The sequence below is a fragment of the Scyliorhinus torazame genome, chromosome 6 (genome assembly GCF_047496885.1).
Source record: "Scyliorhinus torazame isolate Kashiwa2021f chromosome 6, sScyTor2.1, whole genome shotgun sequence".
Taxonomy (NCBI): domain Eukaryota; kingdom Metazoa; phylum Chordata; class Chondrichthyes; order Carcharhiniformes; family Scyliorhinidae; genus Scyliorhinus; species Scyliorhinus torazame.
In genome coordinates this window covers 147958853-147980542 of record NC_092712.1, presented here as the reverse complement: position 1 = coordinate 147980542, position 21690 = coordinate 147958853, and the positions used below count along the sequence as shown (strand labels likewise).

Sequence of the window (21690 nt, the reverse complement as noted above, 5' to 3'; positions counted from 1 at the left end):
CGCTGGAAATGCTGAGCCGTGTGCATTTTATACTAGCTGGCCGTGCCGTCAATTGGCCAGCCAGTAGCCGATAACGGGAAGAAGCGGATATCACTTCCTCTTCCACCGATCACTCTCCAATGCCTAGCACAAAATTGAGGCCCAGGATTTCCGACCCCATTCCTGCTTCCAACCGGAGACGGAAATCTGGTCCAAAATCTACTCTTCAATTCTATCCTTCTAAAAATGGACCTCATACAATATATAATCTGCCTCGTGTGATTTTTTTCTGCAACATATTTCCCACAGTATGCACTATTAGACTTTTGATAGCACCAGTCTGTGCACAGATTCGTACAGCTGGTACACAGGAGGGACAGTCATAAATTTCTTTCACGAGCATAAAGCTATTCAGCAGGACGCAGTCCCAGTCTTTGAGGAAAATGCTGGTAAAAAGGTTGTACTAGTTGTAGCGCACAAAGACTCCGTGAGACGAATAGAGTGAAGTCGATGAGGCTTTATTAAGCGTGTCTGTTCCCCCGCAGCTCGATAGTAGAATGGCCTGCGGGGGAGGACTCCGGCTTCTTATACTCCGCCTTCAGGGCGGAACTAGAGGTCAACGGCCAACCAGGACCCGGGATCTGTCAGCCAATGACATTAGGGCTTCCAGTCCCACATGACCCCTAATACATACTACCACATTCACCCCTTGTCAAAAATGAACCCGTCGGGGTGATGCTTCGCATGGTGGTAAGGGTTTACAGGGCTGGTCCTGGGAGGAAAAACATTCATATGGCAACACAGTATGTACAATTTTGTCCTGTTTCAACTATTTACAGAAGGTATCGGGAGAAAAGCATATATTGATTTAGATCGACGCCACGAGTCGGTCGGGCGGTCTGGTCGTCCGTGTCGATCGCCTCGGCCCCGGTGGTGGTGGTGGTGCTTGTACCGATGTTGTCGTCTCCGGGAGCCTTACGGTTTCAGCTTGGGCTTTATTCTTGGTCGGGCCTGAGGGGAGGGGAACCAATCCTCCTGGGAAGGGGGCGGTCGCGGGGTGCGGCGGTGGCAGGAAGGGGGGGGTTGGATGAATGGTGTCGGGGGGGGGTGTGTGTGTTGCCGGCGGGCGCCAGATCCCGCAGGGAGACCGTGTCCTGTCGGCCGTCGGGGTACTCCACGTAAGCGTACTGCGGGTTCGCGTGGAGGAGGTGAACTCTTTCGACCAACGGGTCCGCCTTGTGTGCCCGCACATGCTTTCGGAGCAGGATGGGTCCTGGGGCTGCCAGCCAGGTCGGCAGCGACGTTCCAGAGGAGGACCTCCTAGGGAAGACAAGGAGACGCTCATGAGGCGTTTGATTAGTGCTCGTACATAATAGCGGCCGGATGGAGTGGAGAGCGTCCGGGAGGACCTCCTGCCACCGTGAAACTGGGAGGTCCCTGGACCGTAGGGCCAGTAGGACGGTCTTCCAGACCGTGCCGTTCTCCCTCTCTACTTGCCCGTTCCCCCGGGGGTTGTAGCTGGTCGTCCTGCTTGAGGCTATGCCCTTGCTGAGCAGGAACTGGCGCAGCTCGTCACTCATGAAAGAGGACCCCCTGTCGCTGTGGACGTATGCGGGGCAACCGAACAGTGTGAAGGTGGTGTTCAGGGCTTTAATGACTGTGGCCGCGGTCATGTCAGAGCAGGGAATGGCGAATGGGAAGCGGGAGTATTCGTCCACCACATTAAGGAAGTATGTGTTGCGGTCGGTGGAGGGGAGGGGCCCTTTGAAATCCAGACTAAGGCGTTCAAAGGGGCGGGAAGCCTTAATCAGGTGCGCACCATCCGGCCTGAAAAAATGCGGTTTGCATTCCGCGCAGATGTGGCAGTCCCTTGTGACTGTACGGACCTCCTCTAAAGAGTATGGGAGGTTGCGGGACTTGATAAAGTGGAAAAACCGAGTGACCCCCGGGTGGCAGAGGTCCTCGTGGAGGGTTTGGAGGTGCTTAATTTGTGCGTTGGCACATGTGCCGCGGGATAGGGCATCAGACGGCTCGTTCAGCTTTCCGGGACGATACAAGATCTCGTAGTTGAAGGTGGAGAGCTCGATCCTCCACCTTAAGATCTTGTCATTTTTGATTTTGCCCCGCAGTGCATTATCGAACATGAAGGCTACCGACCGTTGGTCGGTGAGGAGAGTGAATCTCCTGCCGGCCAGGTAATGCCTCCAATGTCGCACAGCTTCCACTATGGCTTGGGCTTCCTTTTCCACTGAGGAGTGGCGGATTTCTGAAGCGTGGCGGGTTCGGGAGAAAAAGGCCACGGGTCTGCCCGCTTGGTTAAGGGTGGACGCTAAAGCTCCGTCGGAGGCGTCGCTCTCGACCTGGAAGGGGAGGGACTCGTCGATGGCGCGCATCGTGGCCTTTGCGATATCCGCTTTGATGTGGCTGAAGGCCTGGCAAGCCTCTGACGACAGAGGGAAGGTCGTGGTCTGTATTAGGGGGCGGGCCTTGTCTGCGTACTGGGGGACCCACTGGGCGTAGTATGAAAAAAAAACCCAGGCAGCGTTTCAGGGCTTTTGAGCAGTGCTGGAGGGGAAATTCCATGAGGGCGCGCATACGTTCGGGGTCGGGGCCTATTATCCCATTGCGCACTACGTAGCCCAGAATGGCTAGCCGGTTGGTGCTAAAAACGCACTTGTCCTCGTTGTACGTGAGGTTCAAGGCTTTGGCGGTCTGGAGGAATTTTTGGAGGTTGGCGTCGTGGTCCTGCTGGTCGTGGCCGCAGATTCTTACATTGTCGAGATACGGGAACGTGGCCCGCAACCCATGTTGATCAACCATTCGGTCCATCTCCCGTTGGAAGACCGAGACCCCGTTTGTGACGCCAAATGGGACCCTTCGGAAATGGTATAATCGCCCGTCTGCCTCGAAGGCTTTGTACTTGCGGTCACTTGGGCGGATGGGGATCTGATGGTAGGCGGACTTGAGGTCCACGGTGGAGAAGACTTTATATTGGTCAATCCGATTGACCATGTCGGATATGCAGGGGAGAGGGTACGCGTCTAGTTGTGTGTACCTGTTGATGGTCTGGCTATAGTCTATGACAATCCTTTGTTTCTCCCCTGTCTTCACTACTACCACCTGTGCTCTCCAGGGACTATTGCTGGCCTGGATTATGCCTTCCTTTAGTAGCCGCTGGACTTCGGACCGAATGAAGGTCCGGTCCTGGGCGCTGTACCGTCTGCTCCTAGTGGCAACGGGTTTGCAATCCGGGGTGAGGTTCGCAAACAAGGACGGGGGTTGCACCTTGAGGGTTGCGAGGCCGCAGATAGTGAGTGGGGGTATTGGGCCGCCGAATTTGAACGTAAGGCTCTGTAGATTGCACTGGAAATCTAATCCCATTAATGTGGGGGCGCAGAGTTGGGGAAGGACGTGTAGTTTGTAGTTTTTGAACTCCCTCCCCTGCACCGTTAGGGTAACTATGCAGAAACCTTTGATCTGTACGGAGTGGGATCCTGCAGCTAGGGAAATCTTTTGTGCGCTGGGATTCGTGGTCAAGGAACAGCGTCTTACCGTGTCGGGGTGGATAAAGCTCTCCGTGCTCCCGGAGTCGGCTAGGCATGGGGTCTCCTGCCCGTTTATTAGCACCGTTGTCGTCGTCGTCTGGAGTGTCCGGGGCCGAGCTTGATCGAGCGTAATTGAAGCGAGACGTGGTTGTAGTAGTGGAGCGTCTTCCTCGAACCCCGTGGAGCCGTCGACACTGGGGTCCGTTGTTGCCGTCCAAGATGGCGTCGGGGGTGAACAAAATGGCTGCCCCCATACATCGCACATGGCTGGGGGGTCACAAGATGGCGGCGGGGGTGGACAAAATGGCCGCCCCCCACATGTCGTACAGGTCTGGGGTGGTCCAAGGTGGCGGCGCCCTTCCTCCCCTCATGGTGGCCGGGACCCAAAATGGCGGCGTCTGCGGGTCGCACATGGTGCGCTGGGGGGGTTGGGGAGCGTTAGGACCGCGCGGGGCTCCCTCATCTCTGGGGACAGCGGTGGTCGGGACCCAAATTGGTAGCGCCGGCGGGTCATACGTGGGGACGGGGGAGGGGGGGTTGGGGAGCGTAAGCGGCGTGCAGGGCTCCCTGTTCTCCCGGGACGGCAGTGGTCGGAACCCAGAGTGGCTGCGCCTGCGGGTCGTACATGGGGCGCTGGGGGGGGTTGGGGAGCGTAAGCGGCGTGCAGGGCTCCCTGTTCTCCCGGGACAGCGGCGACCTCGCGGGACCGGCACACAACCGCGAAATGGCCCTTTTTCCCGCAGCTCTTGCAGATTGCTGCGCGGGCCGGGCAGCGGTGCCGGGGGTGTTGCGCCTGGCCACAGAAATAGCAGCGGGCGCCCCCGGTGCGACTTGGCGTTTGGACCGCGCAAGCCTGTGGGGTGTCTGGGGGGGGGGTGGGTTTGTCGCGACGGGTACGTACGGAGCCCAATGGGCTGCCGCGCGGTCGGGGCCGTAGGCGCGGGTATTACGCGCGGCCACGTCTAGGGAGGCTGCTAGGGCCCGTGCCTCAGAGTCCTAGCGACTCTTTTTCTAGAAGTCTTTGGCGGATTTGGGAGGAATTCATACCTGCCACAAAAGCATCGCGCATTAACATGTCCGTGTGTTCATTTGCGTTCACCGAAGGGCAGCTGCAGGCTCGTCCCAAAATCAGCAGCGCAGCGTAGAATTCGTCCATCGATTCTCCGGGACTTTGCCGTCTCGTCGCGAGCTGGTAGCGAGCGTAGATTTGGTTAACTGGGCGGACATAGAGACTTTTCAGTGCTACGATCGCCGTCTGGAAATCCTCCGCGTCTTCGATGAGGGAGAAAATCTCCGTGCTTAACCTTGAGTGCAGGACCTGTAGTTTTTGGTCTTCTGTGACCCGGCCGGTGGCCGTTCTGAGGTAGGCCTCGAAACAAGTCTGCCAGTGCTTGAAGGCTGCTGCCGCGTTCACTGCGTGGGGGCTGATCCTGAGGCATTCCGGGATGATCCTGAGCTCCATAGTCCTTTTTAGGCACGCTTAATAAATTGTAGCGCACAAAGACTCCGTGAGACGAATAGAGTGAAGTCGATGAGGCTTTATTAAGCGTGTCTGTTCCCCCGCAGCTCGATAGTAGAATGGCCTGCGGGGGAGGACTCCGGCTTCTTATACTCCGCCTTCAGGGCGGAGCTAGAGGTCAACGGCCAACCAGGACCCGGGATCTGTCAGCCAATGACATTAGGGCTTCCAGTCCCACATGACCCCTAATACATACTACCACACTAGTTAAATATTGTTTGATATTTTAAGTTTAATCTATAATCCAGAGGCCATACAGTCAAACCTCTGCATAGCCAACTTGGTTATTACAAACCTTCTATCTGAACAGTTTTCCTTTCTGCTATGGTATATAAAGTTCAGCGCCTATTAAAACCAGGCAACTGTTTCTAAATGGTTCACAGCTCAGCTCCCACAATTGCAATGGATTTTACCCCATTATTATGAGCTGGTCAGCTGTCATTGTTTTGACACTCACAGGAAGTGCGCAATGACATCATCAGGCATGGTTCCAGCCCATATGCGACAGTTGGAAAACCCAGTGCAGCAGCTGTGTCTGTGGTAAAGGCTCAACCCTCGATAGAATGAAGTCCCAATGAGAAGAACTACTTGGCCAATCCCCATGGGTTTGTAATAATGGGGTCTGACTGTATACTGTTAATATCCCCAAGTTGAATTTTCAAAAACTTAATTAAAATGTAATATTAAATAGCTAGTACAAAATTTGTGTAAGAATATTAATTTGGTGCAGCCTAGGCTTTTGGAACACTATTCTTGAAGTCATAGTTCCAGCAATAATATGTACTGTAAAGTGAAAAGAAAGTTTTCAATGTTTGCTGTACAATGTAATGTTAGAAAAATAGTCAAGAGTCTAGCTGTCAGTAAGTATGTTATTACAGTATAATATAATAATTTTATAATTTTTCATATGTTTAAAATTATTAAGTCAACTGATCTTTTGCACATTTGCTTACATTTAATAGTGTACACTATATTATATATTTATATATGTTACATCAACATGAAATGTGAGAAAATGTTGTTTTAATTTATTCTTTATACTCCAGTAATTTGTTAGTATATTGTTGCATATAGGATTAGTACCCTTGTACAAGTTTGGCTTATAAAGTATAATTGCGCAATTCTAATTGATTTTATTTCTCGTGTTGCAATTCGATTTGTTTTTCAACAATACCGCAACAGTTACATTTGTACTGAAACCAATAAATCGAGAAATGGTGACTTTTAATAAATAATGTGGTTTCATTTTAATTCTAATTCAACAAAGCAATCTTTAAAATAAAATAAAATAACTTATACAAGAGTACTTAAGGTATTGCAGTTTATTGGATGAAAAATAACAGTATTTGAAAGCCTTTCCAATTCGGATGTGTTTCTTCATGCTGGATATTAAACCTCAATTATTTTAACTTCTATTTAAGTTTGCTTTTCCATCATTAGTCATTATGTGCATTTCCTCAGATTGATTTCACTCATAATATCAAACCTTTAATTTGAAAGTACTTTAGAGTCTCAATAATGTTTCATCATCAAATCATAAAATACCCTTTTGTTATTTCTCTTCTTTAACACATAACATGTTCCCCCCTTGATCCTCATCTCTCCTTTCTTTCCTTCCAATTGCCTCTTCCATATGTTGACCAATCTAATCCCATCCTTTGTGTTTGCTCCTCTCCTTCCTCCCTTCCACACCCTGGCTTGACCTACCCAACTGTTTGTTCCTGTTCCTCTCTTCATTTGCAGCTTAGAGATGGCTAAAGTCAGCACCCAGACTGCTTCCGTCATGAACCCTGTTGACCTGAACGTGAACCTCTCTCAGTCTGCCACCCCTACCTCAACCCCCACCTCTGTGGCTGTTTTGACGGCAGCAGCAGCTGCCTCCATGGTTAATGTGAATCCCCCTTCTCCTTTACCAACGCCCCACTATGCCGTTCCTGTCTCCAGTCTGCTTGGCATGAAAACTGTCCCGCTTCTGGCACTTAATGCCGCGGCTGCTACAGGGGCCCCAGGGAGTTTATCTACTTATACTCCCAAAATTCCTTCGACGAGTGGGGTTAAGAAATCTGACCGGCAGAAGTTTGCTCCGTATTGAAGGGATGTGAAGGCAGGTTTTCCAGTTTCTACCAAATCATATGGTTGATATAGATACTAAGGAAACATTTTAAATTTTTATAATTTCTAATGTATCAGTTGAGACCTAAAATTGTCTTCCACCTTCCATGACTATTAACAATATGATGCAACTAGTTCCAACAGAAAGAACTGTTTTCCCACAGTCTGAAACAAAATGATTAAGAATTTTAGTTGAAGAGGATCAGACACAAGCCAGCACCCATTGCCAAAAAAGAACAAGTGAGAAAGAACCTTTTACAAAGAGATATGTGAATCAGCAAATTATCACAATTTTCCATCAGATGAGACAACTGTTAGAAAAATGTCAAAATCCAAGAAGCAATGAAACAGAACTGTAAACATTGTGAGATAAATTTTTATCTTTGCTGCCAAGGTGTGAAACATAAGGCAGATTAATGACTGTGGTGGTGGCCTGCCTCATCCACTTGCTGGAAAACTGATGGCATTCCTGCCGCTGTAATTTCCAGGAGTCTTAGTGGGATTAAACGTCAGTTAACTGCCTGCCATTGGGGCTTCCATGCCTTCAAAGAATAAGAATGACTGGCAAGAGCTGTTGGCCAATCAGAGAACCTGCAACTCTTCAGACCCAAAAGCGGTGGCCACTGCAGCAAACTCCAGAGCATGGAGACCCCACAGATTAGGGGGGAGGAATTATTGGGGCTAGTCTGGTAGGCTCGGGGGATGGGTCTCATTGATGGGAGTGAGGGGGTGGGGTGCTCTTTCAGCAGCAGTGACCCTTGTCACTGAGGTGTCCCTTCATGGGTCACAAAGTGTGCAATAAGGAGGATTTCCCTGTGGGCCCACAAAGAGGGTTCTCGCTTCTACTACCAGTGTTTGCAGGACTCCCCTGTGTCCATTGGAGGCAGCCCTCACAAGGGTTGTAACCTCCCATTCAATCACCTCCCCCGATCTCTTTAACCCAGCCACCACCACCCCCCCCCCCCCCCCACCCCTCTCATTTGGTTCTACCAGACTGACCCTGCCGATACCCCACACTTACCTGTCAGTGTGGATGGCCAGTAGTCTGTGCAAACTCCACAGACAGTCCCCCAGGCCAGAATCGAACCCAGGCCCCGAGCACTGTGTGGCATCAGTGCAAACCTTGGTGCCACCGTTCTGCCCTGTACAGTTGGGCCAGAAAAGGAAAAGGTGCACCATAGATATTGGACGGGATTCTCTAACAATGGAGCTAAGTCCCCACGCCGGCGTGAAAACAGGCGCCAACAACTCCGGTCAACGGCCCCCAAAAGTGAGGAATTCTCCCCTTTCTTGAGTGCTAGGTTGCCGCCGGAGTGGTCCCTGCAGCTCCAGCCGGTGCGGAACAGCCCGTGCATGCGCATAACGGCCGGCATATTTCCGCGCATGTGTGGGGGTTCCCTTCTCCGCGCCGGCACCCGGGCAATATGGCAATATGGTGGAGTCCTACAGGGGCCCGGCGCGGAGTAAAGTAGACCCCTATGGAATCAGCCCGCTGCCGATCGGGCCCCCCCCCCCCAGGACAGTTCCCCTTGCCCCCCCTCCAGGACGGCCCCCGCACGCTCACCTTCCAGGTCCCGCCATGTGGGAGGTGAGTAATCCACACCGGCGGGACTTGGCCCATCGGGGCCCGGAGAATCGCTGGGGGGCCGCTGACAACGGCCCCCGACCAGCATGCCGGCGATTCCACGGGTGCCCGAAAAACGGCGCCGGTGCCAGGTCGGAGAATCCCAGCCATTATATTTGATTACTATTAAATAACATCAGCATAGACAATAGGTGAGGCCTGCCAGGATATACTGCCATAGTGAGGTATCACTGTGGTGCTTGTGTATTCCAGCAAGAGTCTTCAGAGAAAGGGAAAAACAATAGGGGAAATCCTCTTCCAAAATGGTGGCAGCAAAGCATCAGAAGCCCGATTCCTTTAGTTATTTTTTAAATGGTTAAGATTTTTAAAAATTGTGTCAGTCTGATGGACAGAGGTTAGCTAATTCCCTATTGAAAGGCCAAATTTAGAGGAAAAGTCATCACTGGGCTTACTTGCCTCCAAGCAACCACATTGAGTGTACATGAGAACAGGTTGTGGAATCTTTTTATTGGAATGTGATTTTGACAGGATTCTTGAAGGCTTAGTTTGTAACGTTATTGTAAAGTTCAGAAAGTCGCAGATCTGACTATTATGATGTGTTAAGTGGTCGGTGATTTATAATGGTCCTCAGTCCCCGAGGCATGGAAACAAAAATCAGCCTGGCTGCCTGCTCCTGATTATTCTCAATTCTTTCCTGGTGTAATGCTGATACATGTGAAGGTTCAGTGAATACAAGATTGATCTGGGCTGGAAGGCTCTCAATGGTCAAAGTAACTACCAACTTTCACATAGGAGTTAAATTTTGTCATCATGGCAGGGATCCCACCGACGGGACAAACATTGGGAGCAATCCTGCCTCCTATTGAACAATCAATACCCCAACTTCATTTTACTTCTGGCAGGCAACTAATTGGCTGCTGGCAGAGCTGCCGTAACTTTAAAGGATGATCACCCACCTGCAAGATCACCTGGCCAATCAGCGTCTAGCAGTGTCAGCAGAGCCACAGGGAGACTGGCCACTGTTAGGAAGAAGATAATACCATGGAAACATCCCATAAATCTAGGTCGGAAAAATAACAATTTTGTCAGCGTATTGGAGAGTTCTGTACACCACTCAAGCCAAAACCTTCAGGAGTCGAGGAAGTGGGGAAAAATGAGAGAAATGAAAGGTAGAAAGATTATCTGTTGACAGGAAAGTAAAAAGGTTTTTGCAACATTGGGTAATGATCTTCTCCACATTAAGTGACCTGATAAAGCAGATTTCAATGGGATGACAATCAGAGAGGGGCTACAAAGAGTGGCGGTTGGCTTCTTCAGATTGAAGTGTGACTTTGGTGCAATAAAATACTACAACTACTGGAAATCTGAAATAAAGATAGAAAATGCTGGAAATATTCAGCATCCTCCAGGTTTGATGATGAATCTTCAGGTGCGATTTAACTAAATGGGAACAAAGTTTTATAGCGAGCGCCTTTAGCCGTGTGTTTCCCGGCACCGAGAAACACAATGCTACCAAACATCACTCAGGTTAGACATGGGCTTCAGCAGGGTATTTGTGGCAAAGGCTGCACATAACCCCATTTTCTGCACTGAGGAGCTCGATTCACCTGAACTCCTCAGTGTAACGAGAGATCGGGATGCCATTTATAAATGGCATCCTGATCTCTCGAGCCCCTGACGTGACCCCTGGACCCCCCCTCCCCCCAGCCCCAACTCACGATGAGGTTCCCAGGCCACCACCACCCCTTCCCCCCCACTCCTTCCCAAAATGTGCGCATTGCCCGATTGCCGCCGCGCAAAATATTCCAGCTGGCACCTTAGCAGTGCCCTGTCAGCTGAAAATGCCACCTGGGCACCTTGGCAGTGCCAGGCTGGTACCCAGGTGGCACTGCAAGGGTACCAGGCTGGCACTGTGAGAGTGGTAGGCTGGCAGTGCCAGGGCACCAGTAGTGACAGGGTACCACCCTGCCAAAAAGGCATGCGCCTGGACGCCTCCGATCCTTTGGGAGACCTCACGAGGACTGTGCCTTCACGTCCCTGTTTGTGGAGATTAGTACTGAACGGCACTGCGCGAGGTCTCCAAGACGAAAGGGGATAGATCCCAACACCTCGGGAGACTCGGGAACCTCGGGAGACTGTATATTAGACTGAGAGTAGCTGTCTTGCTCTAATATGCAGATTTGCCAAAATGTGATCCCCCCCACAATGGGCGGTATTCACATCGCAATGTTGCAAGCTGGGAGCGGTGTCACCCGGTTTCTGCTTGTCAGACGTAACATGGCCAGTTCGATCATGCCCTTCATTTACTGGAAGGTCACAACCTGAAATGTTGGCTGTGATTTTACGGGTCCGTTCGCCATAGGCACAAATCCTGTTCTGGCTGCCAAATCTTGTGGGAGCGCCATAATAAGATTTGTGCTGGCAGGATCTTGGTTTGAGATCTTCCCCGCCCCTTGCCTGACTGGGCGTTAACCTAATTTCCACGCATTTTAATAAATTTCCACCGTGGCATCAGGTCCCATGAAATGCTCCACCACCCCCCCTCCCCACCCCATCTCCCCAGCAGCATGACATCATGCCAGCATGATTCATTACTAGTTTTCAAAAATGAAAATCAGTTGTAATGATCATGCCAGAGGGTATGGAGGTGCCTGGAGGTCCTGTGCTCAAGGGCAGAGTGGGCTTTGCCCGCTGGACCCCTGGCATTACCAGGGGACGGTGCTCGGGGACAGTACCAGGGGCATTGACATGGGCACCACCAGTGACACTGTCGGGGGGTAACCGTCCCCCACTGGGGAGGGGGGGGGTTCCAATATGTATGCTGCACTGGGGTGGCGGTGCAGTGGATTGAGAGTGTCCCCGATACTTCCATGGTCCAGGGGGCGGGGGGGGGGCGTCGCCCCAAAGCTTATGTGGCATTTCCTCCATGGCTCTTTAATGACGGCATGACGATCTCTGTGCGACCGGCATTGCTGGCTCTGTCAGGCCTCACCCTGCCAGAATGACGGCAGAAACCATCCCCCCTGATTTTTCTTTTGACAGTCAGAAAATCTGGTCAGAAAACTTGACTTGTGTTTCTGGAGACATCGATCTTCAGTCAGAACTCGACACGTTGCCATTTCTGTTTGGAAAATTCCGCCCGTTAACTCTTTCTCTCCACAAATGCTGGCTGATTATTTTCAGCATTTTCTGTTTTTAATTAAATTTTGATTAATTTGTTTTTACGATGCACAGTTCTTGTAATGTGTTTTGATGATGCTACTGAAATAAAGTGACTTGTCATTTCCAAACTGGTGATTATGGAGGATGGGGTTGAAAACCTTCAATTTGATCATCTGTTGTGAGTTGTGTTAATTTGTCTGTATCAGGCAGATTATAAACAAATAAAACTGGAAATGAAATATATTGTTAATACGTGGTGGATGGTGGAAAAAAAAACATTTTAGCAGAATAGTATTGTGTTTGTGTGTAAAAATATTAATAAGTATGCGTATATGTTAGAAATTAGGCAAGGGTTAAATGTGGTCCGAGATTAATTAGAAATCAATAATTTTGGTTGATCTTATCACAACTGACATGATAGATTATACAGCAGAGCTGCAAATCCTGACATGTCTGATAAGCATCACAATCAAAACAACTTCTCCAGCTCAAGATGGTTATCCAATGAATAGCTAAGCCATTCAGACCAGGAAGATCCCAAATTACGTTCTTAGTCAGTGCTGAATTAACTGTCCTGAGGCAGATGGTAAGATATTGTGTTACCAATGAGAAAAAAACTGCCCAGAGTTATTGCATCTGCTTTCTATCCAGCAACCCCTACTTGAAGTGAATGTGTGTGGGAACCAGGATGAAGACAGCATTGGGCTCTGCTGTGATGCCTTCTAACCAAATAGTCTGTTGACACTCATTGTTCAAGTTCACCCATTAATAATTGCCTATTGGGCATTGTACCTGAAAGGAACCAGCACTAGTGGAATTTATCCCAAAGAATTAACATCTTCTTGAGAGAATGAGAGGGGAGAAAATTATCAAAAGAGAAATATATTTGCTATCACAAATTTCCTGTTTACTGTTGGTGGATATTTTTACACGTTATATGGAAAAGAATTGGGGTCCACATCATGGTTGGGATGGTGCTTAAAACATAAATTAAATGGCTGTTAAAAACAAAGTCAGTAAATTCTACGGTGAATTAAATATCGCCAAAAATTGGTCTTTATCTGTTGGAACAAGTTTATATTACATTTTCTGTTTCGTCCATTCATCCCTTTTAAATTTAGTTTTGTACCACTGATACAGTAATATGATATTGTTTTAGTCACTTTTCTGAATTCAAAAACCATTAACTTACCACGTTTATTCATCTTGCATTCTTCAGACCAATATACAAACATTTAACTGTATCGAGTGTATTTGAATATACAATGAAAAAGACAAAATGCAACTTGTTAAGAAGTGATATTTCAAAACCAGTCTTAGTATGCTATTGTATAGGACTATGCAACTTTAAGTATTACAATCAATGTTATCGTTGTATTCTATAGTGCTTTACTATTTTAGCAAAGTTGCACTAATTTGTACTTCAGCGATAGAACTGCTGTTCTTAGTGTCGTTTATTTTTCAATGTTTTTGTTTGTTTCTTTATATACAATGAAGGAAATATTTGGAAACAAGTCCAAGTACCTCAGCTATTTAACATGCTCACTTGAGAATTAATTTGTTCCAGAAACCTGTACTTACTGTTCTATCTGTTGAAAACTCTTGTCAAGATTTACCAATGAATCATGTACCTGGTTTATTGTATTACAGTAAGATTCCAAGGTTGAGAAGTATTTTGTTTTTCTGTTTTTCTTGATTTTGTTCCTGCATTTTAGGCTGACTTCAGAAGTTTCTGGCCTGGGGGCTCTGTAATGTATCCATCATGCAAACTGCTTTAGTCACAACACAGAACATTTTCTATGGACTGTTACCTACAGATTAAGAGAAGAATCCCTACCATTTCTAACATCAGTTCTTGATATTGGAAAATAAATGCTTTTGCTGTCTCAATGACTTAAGTAGTCCAATTCCTTTGTTACTACATCACTGTTACAAGTCTACACATTTTGTGGCTTGTATATTAATAATTACACATTTAAAAAAGATTTTGGTGTTTGTTTCTTAGTTATTCTTGCAATAAAGCATGGGCTGGTACACTCCAATTATGTGTATTCTGTCATAGGCATTGAAGCAAATTAAACATAATTGTTTTATAAATAAAAGGGCACCTTAGAAAATCGAAAGTCTGCGAGCCACATCATTAAATGGTATGTTTGCAACATGCATTTTACATGTTTGATATAAATGTTTGTGGAAGTTTTATGTAATAATTGCTCAAAATGATATTTGCACAGGCGGCTACAAAACACTGGTTTCAGAAAGACTTCCAGTCAATATTGGGCGACACAGTGGTTAGCATTGCTACCTCACAGCTCTAGGGAACCGGGTTCTATTCCGGCCTCGGGTGAGTGTCCGTGTGGAATTTGCACTTTCTCCCCGTGTCTGTGTGGGTTTCCTCCGGGTGCTCCGGTTTCCTCCCACAGTCCAAAGAAGTGCGGGTTAGGTGGATTGGCTATGCTAAATTGCTCCTTTGTGTCAAAAAGGTTAGATGGGGTTACGGGGATGGAGTTGAGGTGTGGGCTTAAGTAGGATGCTCTTTCCGGGGGCTGGTGCAGACTCGATGGGCCGATTGGCCTCCTTCTGCACTGTCAATTCTATGATTCTATTTAACTTAACTGTCTAATAAATTAATTGTTGAAATGACTAAAGGTCACCCATCATCCTGAAAAACCTACTAACATAAGAACGGTATCATTGAGTGTCGATGTCCTTTAGGGAACTCAAAGGCCTGCATTGAGATTTTCATGAAGAATAAAACCCTTGTTTGAATTTAGTTGACTCTACTTTTCTTAATTAATGTACTGGATTATACGATCCCCCCCACGGGGTACCTGAAGATGGATGAGATGAAAAATAGTGCATGGCCTTCCCACCATCTTCCCATCTGGCTCCGATCTCTAATCCTATTTTATGGTTGGTGGGGAGGCACCAGACAGCTGCCAGTCCTTGTGTCTATTGAGAGGCATTTAAGTGACCAACTAATGGCCACTTAAGACTCTCATTCCATCTCTGGTGCTATTTTACACATGGCAGAGGAAGGCCCATGCCAGGTGGGTAGCCAAGCAGTTTTTACTAGGAGGTCCATGTCATGCAAGGGGTGGGGCTCTTCCCTCAGGAGTCCCCAATACCAATCAGAGGCAATCCCTCAAATTCAAGCGTCCCCTTTAATCCTCCTTCCCTGGCCTCTCAAACCAATCCCTCACTCCCCTCACCTCCCTCGTTGGGGTCTGCCTTTGGCTTGGACTTGCATTAAAGTCGAACTCCATAACTGCCTCTTGCTTGGGATCTGGCTGTAGTCCAGGCAGTGGTCACCCCACAAATCTGGCCGGCTGGTAGTTCTCTTCAAGGATGGGATTTCCTCCCCAGATGGGGGTGGAAGCCTCAACCTTACACAATTAAGGTTGCTTGCAGCATAAAATGGCTAAAACGTAGCCGGCTTTTTGATGGGCAGGCTCCCTTCTGCCTTTCTAATCTGGCACTGGGAGATGTGGTACCTCACAAAATCCAGCCCAATATATTTTTCCTCATCATTGAATGATACGTTAAACCCAGCCTCTACTTTCCCTCTCAGGAAGACATAAAAGATCCCACAGCACTTTTCAAAAGGAGCGAAGGAGTCCACCTGGTGTCCCAGGGGATAGTTACCCCTTAACCAACATCACCAAAAGTAATTAATCAGCTCTTTAGTCACTTTTTAAAAAAATCTTGTCGTGATCACATTTGCTGACCTTGTGCCCTATATTACAAGAGTGACTACGCTTTATAAGCACTTTATTGGATTTGAGGTCACGAAAGGCACAATATAATTGCATGTTCTATCTTAATCTTAGTTCACCATTACCAGGATTCTAACACTAAGTTAACAAGTAGCTGGTTTGGCATTAACATTATTTGTTTTCATCAATAAGCTGCAAAATATACAAGAAGATGTTTTTGAAAACGATATATTTGCAAATTAGTTTTAAGAGCTATGCATAATTTTTTAAAAAGTTAGATCAATAGACTAAATTTTGTGATTTAGCATCCGAATGGAGAAATTCTTATGGCAGGAGTCCTGTTTGAGAATTTGGGTGTAGAGATCAGTGTACCCGATTAACAGACTGCAATATTTTCCAGCATCTGACCTCTCAATGTGCACATTACTCACCAGTTCTGCTCTGTTCCCTTCTACTGTGTGTGACCTTGGCCTATAACCGAGAGGGCAGAATCTCACTGATTCTGTTGCACTTTGTTTGATTGAATGATATGCCTGTCATAGCTGATAGCTGAAGGTATACCAAAGCAACGGGAGCTGGATTTGAAGCTTGTGTCATTGGAATGTATGTTAGGTGTAGTGGTGTATCTGGATGTTGGGTATGAGTCCTGAGAGACAGGTGAAGAGCATTGAGCAGCGTGGGAGGTTGATCATACGATCATAAGAAATAGGAACAGGAATAGGCTATTTGGCCCATCGAATCTGCCATTCACTAAAAGCATGGCTGATCTGATTGTGGCCTTAACCTGGTGGGTAAGCAATGTCTAATGAAGGTGCATTCACTGACCTTACAATTTGTGTAAGGACGATAAACCTCTTGTGCCACTGCTGGTAGGTCCATGGGTCCAGACTCTTTGCATTGACATCCCTGGGGCATCTGTTCCATTACCCTTAGGAGGGTGGTCCTTAAGAACCTTCTGGATCCCATGGAAACATGACATATCTTTGCCTATCGATCTTCGCCACTAAGGTCTTCAGCACCATATTCATGAATCGTGCTCGCCCTAACCTGTGAAGTTCTAAGTGGGATTCCCCTCCGCATTCCTGCACTCCTCCAATTTGATGCTGGGGAGCTTGGAAGTAATGGCATTAATTTCTATTTGAGCTGAAAATTCATCTGTTTTATTGCGAATGCTGGTGTTATACTTGTGCAACTCCTTCATCCAGTCAGCGTCATAATTCAGTAACAGTTTCCATCACTGAGCACACACTGCTCAATCCCTGCTAAGCACTCAGGCAGACAGCAGCTCGGGATCTGCTTGGAATAACGCCACAGCCAGGTAGCACCATGTGTGGGTACTGCCTGCCTCAGTGGCAACAGATGCAGACAGGGCATGTCCCCTCCATCCAAAAATGGACCAAATTCAATTTTTATCCCTTTATATATTTTCCTTTCCCAAAGCACGTTGTTCTACTTGCAAAGAGCATTACAAGAAAATGACATGTGATCACTGTTTGAACCCTGAAGCACAAAGAGGTAACGTGAAGAATTGCTGTAGTTATCATACTGATGTTCACAGCTATTTGGCTAGAAGCCTGCTAAAAAAAAGATCAGAATGAAACATGTATTGTGTATTTAATACCAGTGTATTACTGTTATCGCTGCAATGGCATGACATTGCTAAATGAAATACCACACCGTTTGACATCATGTTGATCATTGAATAATATAACTTCCTTTTGGCGACAGCATCTTGTTAGTAATTGGGGATGTGCCAGTAATGTCATGGCTGCTGTGTTGGAGATATGTTAAACAGCATTAATCTTGGAAATCAGTGTGTTGTTTAAAGAAATAAGAACCTACAGAAATCCAAGTTATGGTGGGCGTCCAGTGACCCTGCTAGTGGCAGAAATATTAAAATCATTGTGCTACAAAATCAACATAGCAATTAGATAAACATTTTGTTTATGATTACCTTAGTTCAGTTACATAGAATGATTCTGGCACCTGAACAGAAGTTGTGATTTTATATTATCTGGAGATAATTGCACATGCAATATTTAAATTTGTCATTTCAGCAATGTATCGCTTCTGTTTACTTTGAATATTGCTTTGTTTTAAATTCATTCCTTCACAGTAATACAGAGAATACAATGTGTTAATTCTATTTTTATCTAGACAGAAGTGGAGAATAATTTGAACCTTTCCTCTTTACATATTACATAATGAGGAGAGTTTCGAATATAATTAGGGTAAGTTGACTTAAGTACAACAATTCCGGCTGATACCCAATCGTACTTAGAATTGCAGAATGATCCAACACTGAAAGACATTCTTTGAAGGAGCTATTCAATGAGTCCCACTCCCCTGCTCTTTCCCAGTAGCCATGATGTTTTTACCCATCAAGTGCTTATTCCAGATCAAAACAACTCACTGGGTGAAATTCTCCACCTCACGGAGCCACAAATGTGATCCGCGATCAGGTGAAGAATCAGGCGCCAGCCAAATTCAAGATCCGCACCCGCCGCGGATTCAGGCCCAATGCTCCGAGTCCTTCCCTGGTGGCGATAACAAGGTTTGCGCTCCACGCCGGCGGGGGCATGCTAAACCTCCATTTGCTTGCATTTAAATGTATTTAGCATGTTTGACCCACTATACTCTGGGTCTCCACGATGCTCCGCCCTGCTCAAGCGGAAGTCACGTGAGCGCAATTTACTACAAGTATTTACCAATGGAGATTGGGCACCATGGCTTCTGAGGGAGAGAGAAAAGGTAAGCAAAATTTGAAACACTGTTAAAAATTGAAGTGCTTGCTCGGGCTGGTGGGGGGCGGTGGCTCCCAGTGCCAGGGAGAGTAACAGGCAGCAACTTGGTGACAGCTCTGTGGATTTGGGGTGTCCCGTCAGGATCGGGGTGGCCTGGCTCAGATTGCCATTGCTGCAGTATTTGTTTTAAACACCTATTTAGTACAAGTTACAGGCCCCCTGGCTGCTCACTGTGTCCTACAAATGTTCACAGAGCCTCTGGTCATTTGGGAGCCCATCCAGGCCACACTCTGGAAACGCTCAGAGTCCAGCTGACCCACCAATAGGATGGGTGTGGCCAAGCTCAATCATTGGCCCCACCAGGTGCTGGTACTCCTCAGTGCACACAACAGAAATGCAGCCCCACTGCAGGGGAATAGCAGAGCTCGCTCCAAACAAAGGACACAGGCACTGTGACCTTTGACACACTCCCTGGCACACTTTCCCTCTCAGCGCCGAGGCCTCACCAGTGCCACTATCAGCTAGCCCTCTCCGCAGGACCACCAGTTGACTCCAAAGCCTCCTGCCCTCTGCTCCCCTGCTCCCATCCATCCTGCCCCCAGTCAGGTTGTCACACCTTGTGTGTCACACACAAGACCCATAGCACACGGCAGCTACACTCTCAGCAGGTGCACAATTCCCTGCCTCAACCCATGTGTAGGACCTGCCCACACACAAGCCTCTTAGCATGGAGGCAATTGGTAGCACACTTTGACCATCCACCGCACAGCCAGGTGCTACCCTGCTGGTGGGATAACCCATAACCCACCCAATGAGGACATCCATGGTAGACCTCACTGGGGAAATAGGACAGGGACTGCAGAGCCTATCGTCAGACGGATTATGGCAGCCAACGGTACCCTGTTGACCGGGATGGGTGGAGAGGATAGAGGCTCACCACATCACAGGCCTGTTGTAGACAGGAATGCTGTGTGGAAGGCAACATAAGACCATAAGACATAGGAGCAGAAGTAAGGCCATTCGGCCCATCGAGTCCACTCCACCATTCAATCATGGCTGATTTCAACTCCATTTACCCACTCTCTCTCCATAGCCCTTAATTCCTCGAGAAATCAAGAATTTATCAACTTCTGTCTTAAAGACACTCAACGTCCCGGCCTCCACCGCCCTCTGTGGCAATGAATTCCACAGACCCACCACTCTCTGGCTGAAGAACTTTCTCCTCATCTCTGTTCTAAACTGACTCCCTTTTATTCTAAGTCTGTGCCCCCGGGTACTAGTCTCCCCTGCTAATGGAAACAACTTCCCTATGTCCACCCTATCTAAGCCATTCATTATCTTGTAAGTATCGGGGGGAACGGCTGAGGGATGGGGATGAGTTTGGGCGGGATATATAAGAACATAAGAACTAGGCGCAGGAGGAGGCCATCTGGCCCTTCGAGCCTACTCCGCCGTTCAATGAGATCATGGCTGATCTTTTGTGGACTCAGCTCCACTTTCTCGCCCGAACACCAGAACCCTTTATTCCTTTATTCTTTAAAAAACTATCTTTATATTGAAAACATTCAATGAAGGAGCCTCAACTGCTTCACTGGGCAGGGAATTCCATAGATTCGCAACCCTTTGGGTGAAGAAGTTCCTCCTGAGCTCAGTCTTAAATCTACTTCCCCTTATTTTGAGACTATGCCCCCTAATTCTGCTTTCACCCACCAGTGGAAACAATCTCCCTGCATCTATCCTATCTATTCCTTTCATAATTTTATATATTTCTATAAGATCCCCCGTATCCTTCTAAATTCCAACGGGTACAGTCCAATTCTACTCAACCTCTCCTCGTAATCCAACCCCCTTAACTCTGGGATTAACCTAGTCAATCTCCTCTGCACACCCTCCAGCGCCAGTACATCCTTTCTCAGGTAAGGAGACCAAAATTGAACACAATACTCCAGGTGTGGCCTCACTAACACCTTATACAGTTGCAGCATAACCCTCCTAGTCTTAAACTCCATCCTCCTAGCAATGAAGGATAAAACTCCATTCTCCTTCTTAATCATTTGTAAACAAACTTTTTGCGACTCATGCACTAGGACACCCCAGGTCCCTCTGCACAGCAGCATGTTTTAATATTTTATCATTTAGATAATAATACCTTTTGTTGTTCTTCCTACCAAAATGGATAACCTCACATTTGTCAAAATTGTATTCCATCTGCCAGACCCTAGCCCATTCACTTAAACTATCCAAATTCCTCTGCAGACTTCCGGTATCCTCTGCACTTTTTGCTTAACCACTCATCTTAGTGTCATCTGCAAACTTGGACACATTGCACTTGGGCCCCAACTACAAATCATCTATATAAATTGTGAACAATTGTGGGCCCAACACTGATCCCTGAGGGACACCACTAGCTACTGATTGCCAACCCGAGAAACACCCATTAATCCCCACTCTTTGCTTTCTATTAATTAACAATCCTCTATCATGCTACTATTTTACCCTCAACACCATGCATCTTTATCTTATGCAGCAACTTATTGTGTGGCACCTTGTCTTTCTGGAAATCCAGATATACCACATCCATTGGCTCCCCGTTATCTACTGCACTGGTAATGCCCTCAAAAAATTCCACTAAATTAGTTCGGCACGACCTGCCCTTTATGAACCCATGCGGATATGTGGAGCTGAAGTGCAACTCAGGGTAACCATGTGGTCTGTTGGATTTGTATGGCAAAGGCAATACTCATCTTGCTAACATGTCATCTCTTTCCTATCCCCTGCAGCAATTGAATTTTGGAGTACAGCCAATGCCCAGGCAGCATGGACGACGCATACATCCTGGCGCACTCATCGGTTCCCGGCACCTTCACAGTGCTATCTCGAGTGAGGGATTGGCTTTTGGGTAACAAGGATTACCCACAGGTCTTGGCTAATGACGCCTGTACAGAGGTCCAAGAATGAGGCGGAGAACCGTTACAACGACGCCCATGCAGTAACCATGAGCGTCATTGAGCGGTGCATCAATATCCTCAAGATGTGTTTCCGATGCCTGGGCCTCTCCGGTGGGCAATTCAATATAGCCCGAGGATGGTCTCTAACATCATGCTGGCCTGCTGCGTCCTGCAGAACATTAAATAGCAGAGGAAGGACATACTGGAGGAGGACGAAGAACGCCAGGCCTCATCTGCCAGAGCATGAGGAGGATGGCATGGAGCCCAGGCTTGCATGGCAAGCCGCCCAATGTGTTCTCCACAGCCAGTAATGCTCACTATCTACCCGGCCACAGATGCCATTATGGACGCACGGAGGCTGGAGGCACAGGGCCTGTTCA

General features: G+C 47.5%; 1 protein-coding gene across 12 annotated transcripts in view; it reads left to right on the top strand.

The window, feature by feature from the left end:
• Window positions 1-13795, top strand: part of LOC140425059 (poly(rC)-binding protein 3) — a 377151-nt gene extending 363356 nt beyond the window's left edge. For 10 of the 12 annotated variants that reach the window (XM_072508882.1, XM_072508885.1, XM_072508884.1 and 7 more), the window contains one exon: window positions 6787-8113. In XM_072508882.1, coding sequence (XP_072364983.1) covers window positions 6787-7135 — 349 coding nt within the window. In that variant the 3' untranslated portion in view covers window positions 7136-8113. Of the gene's footprint in view, window positions 1-5502; window positions 6459-6786; window positions 8114-13617 lie in introns of those variants that run through there. The other 2 variants (XM_072508887.1, XM_072508886.1) reach the window with 2 other exon arrangements.
• Window positions 13796-21690: the final 7895 nt, after the last annotated feature.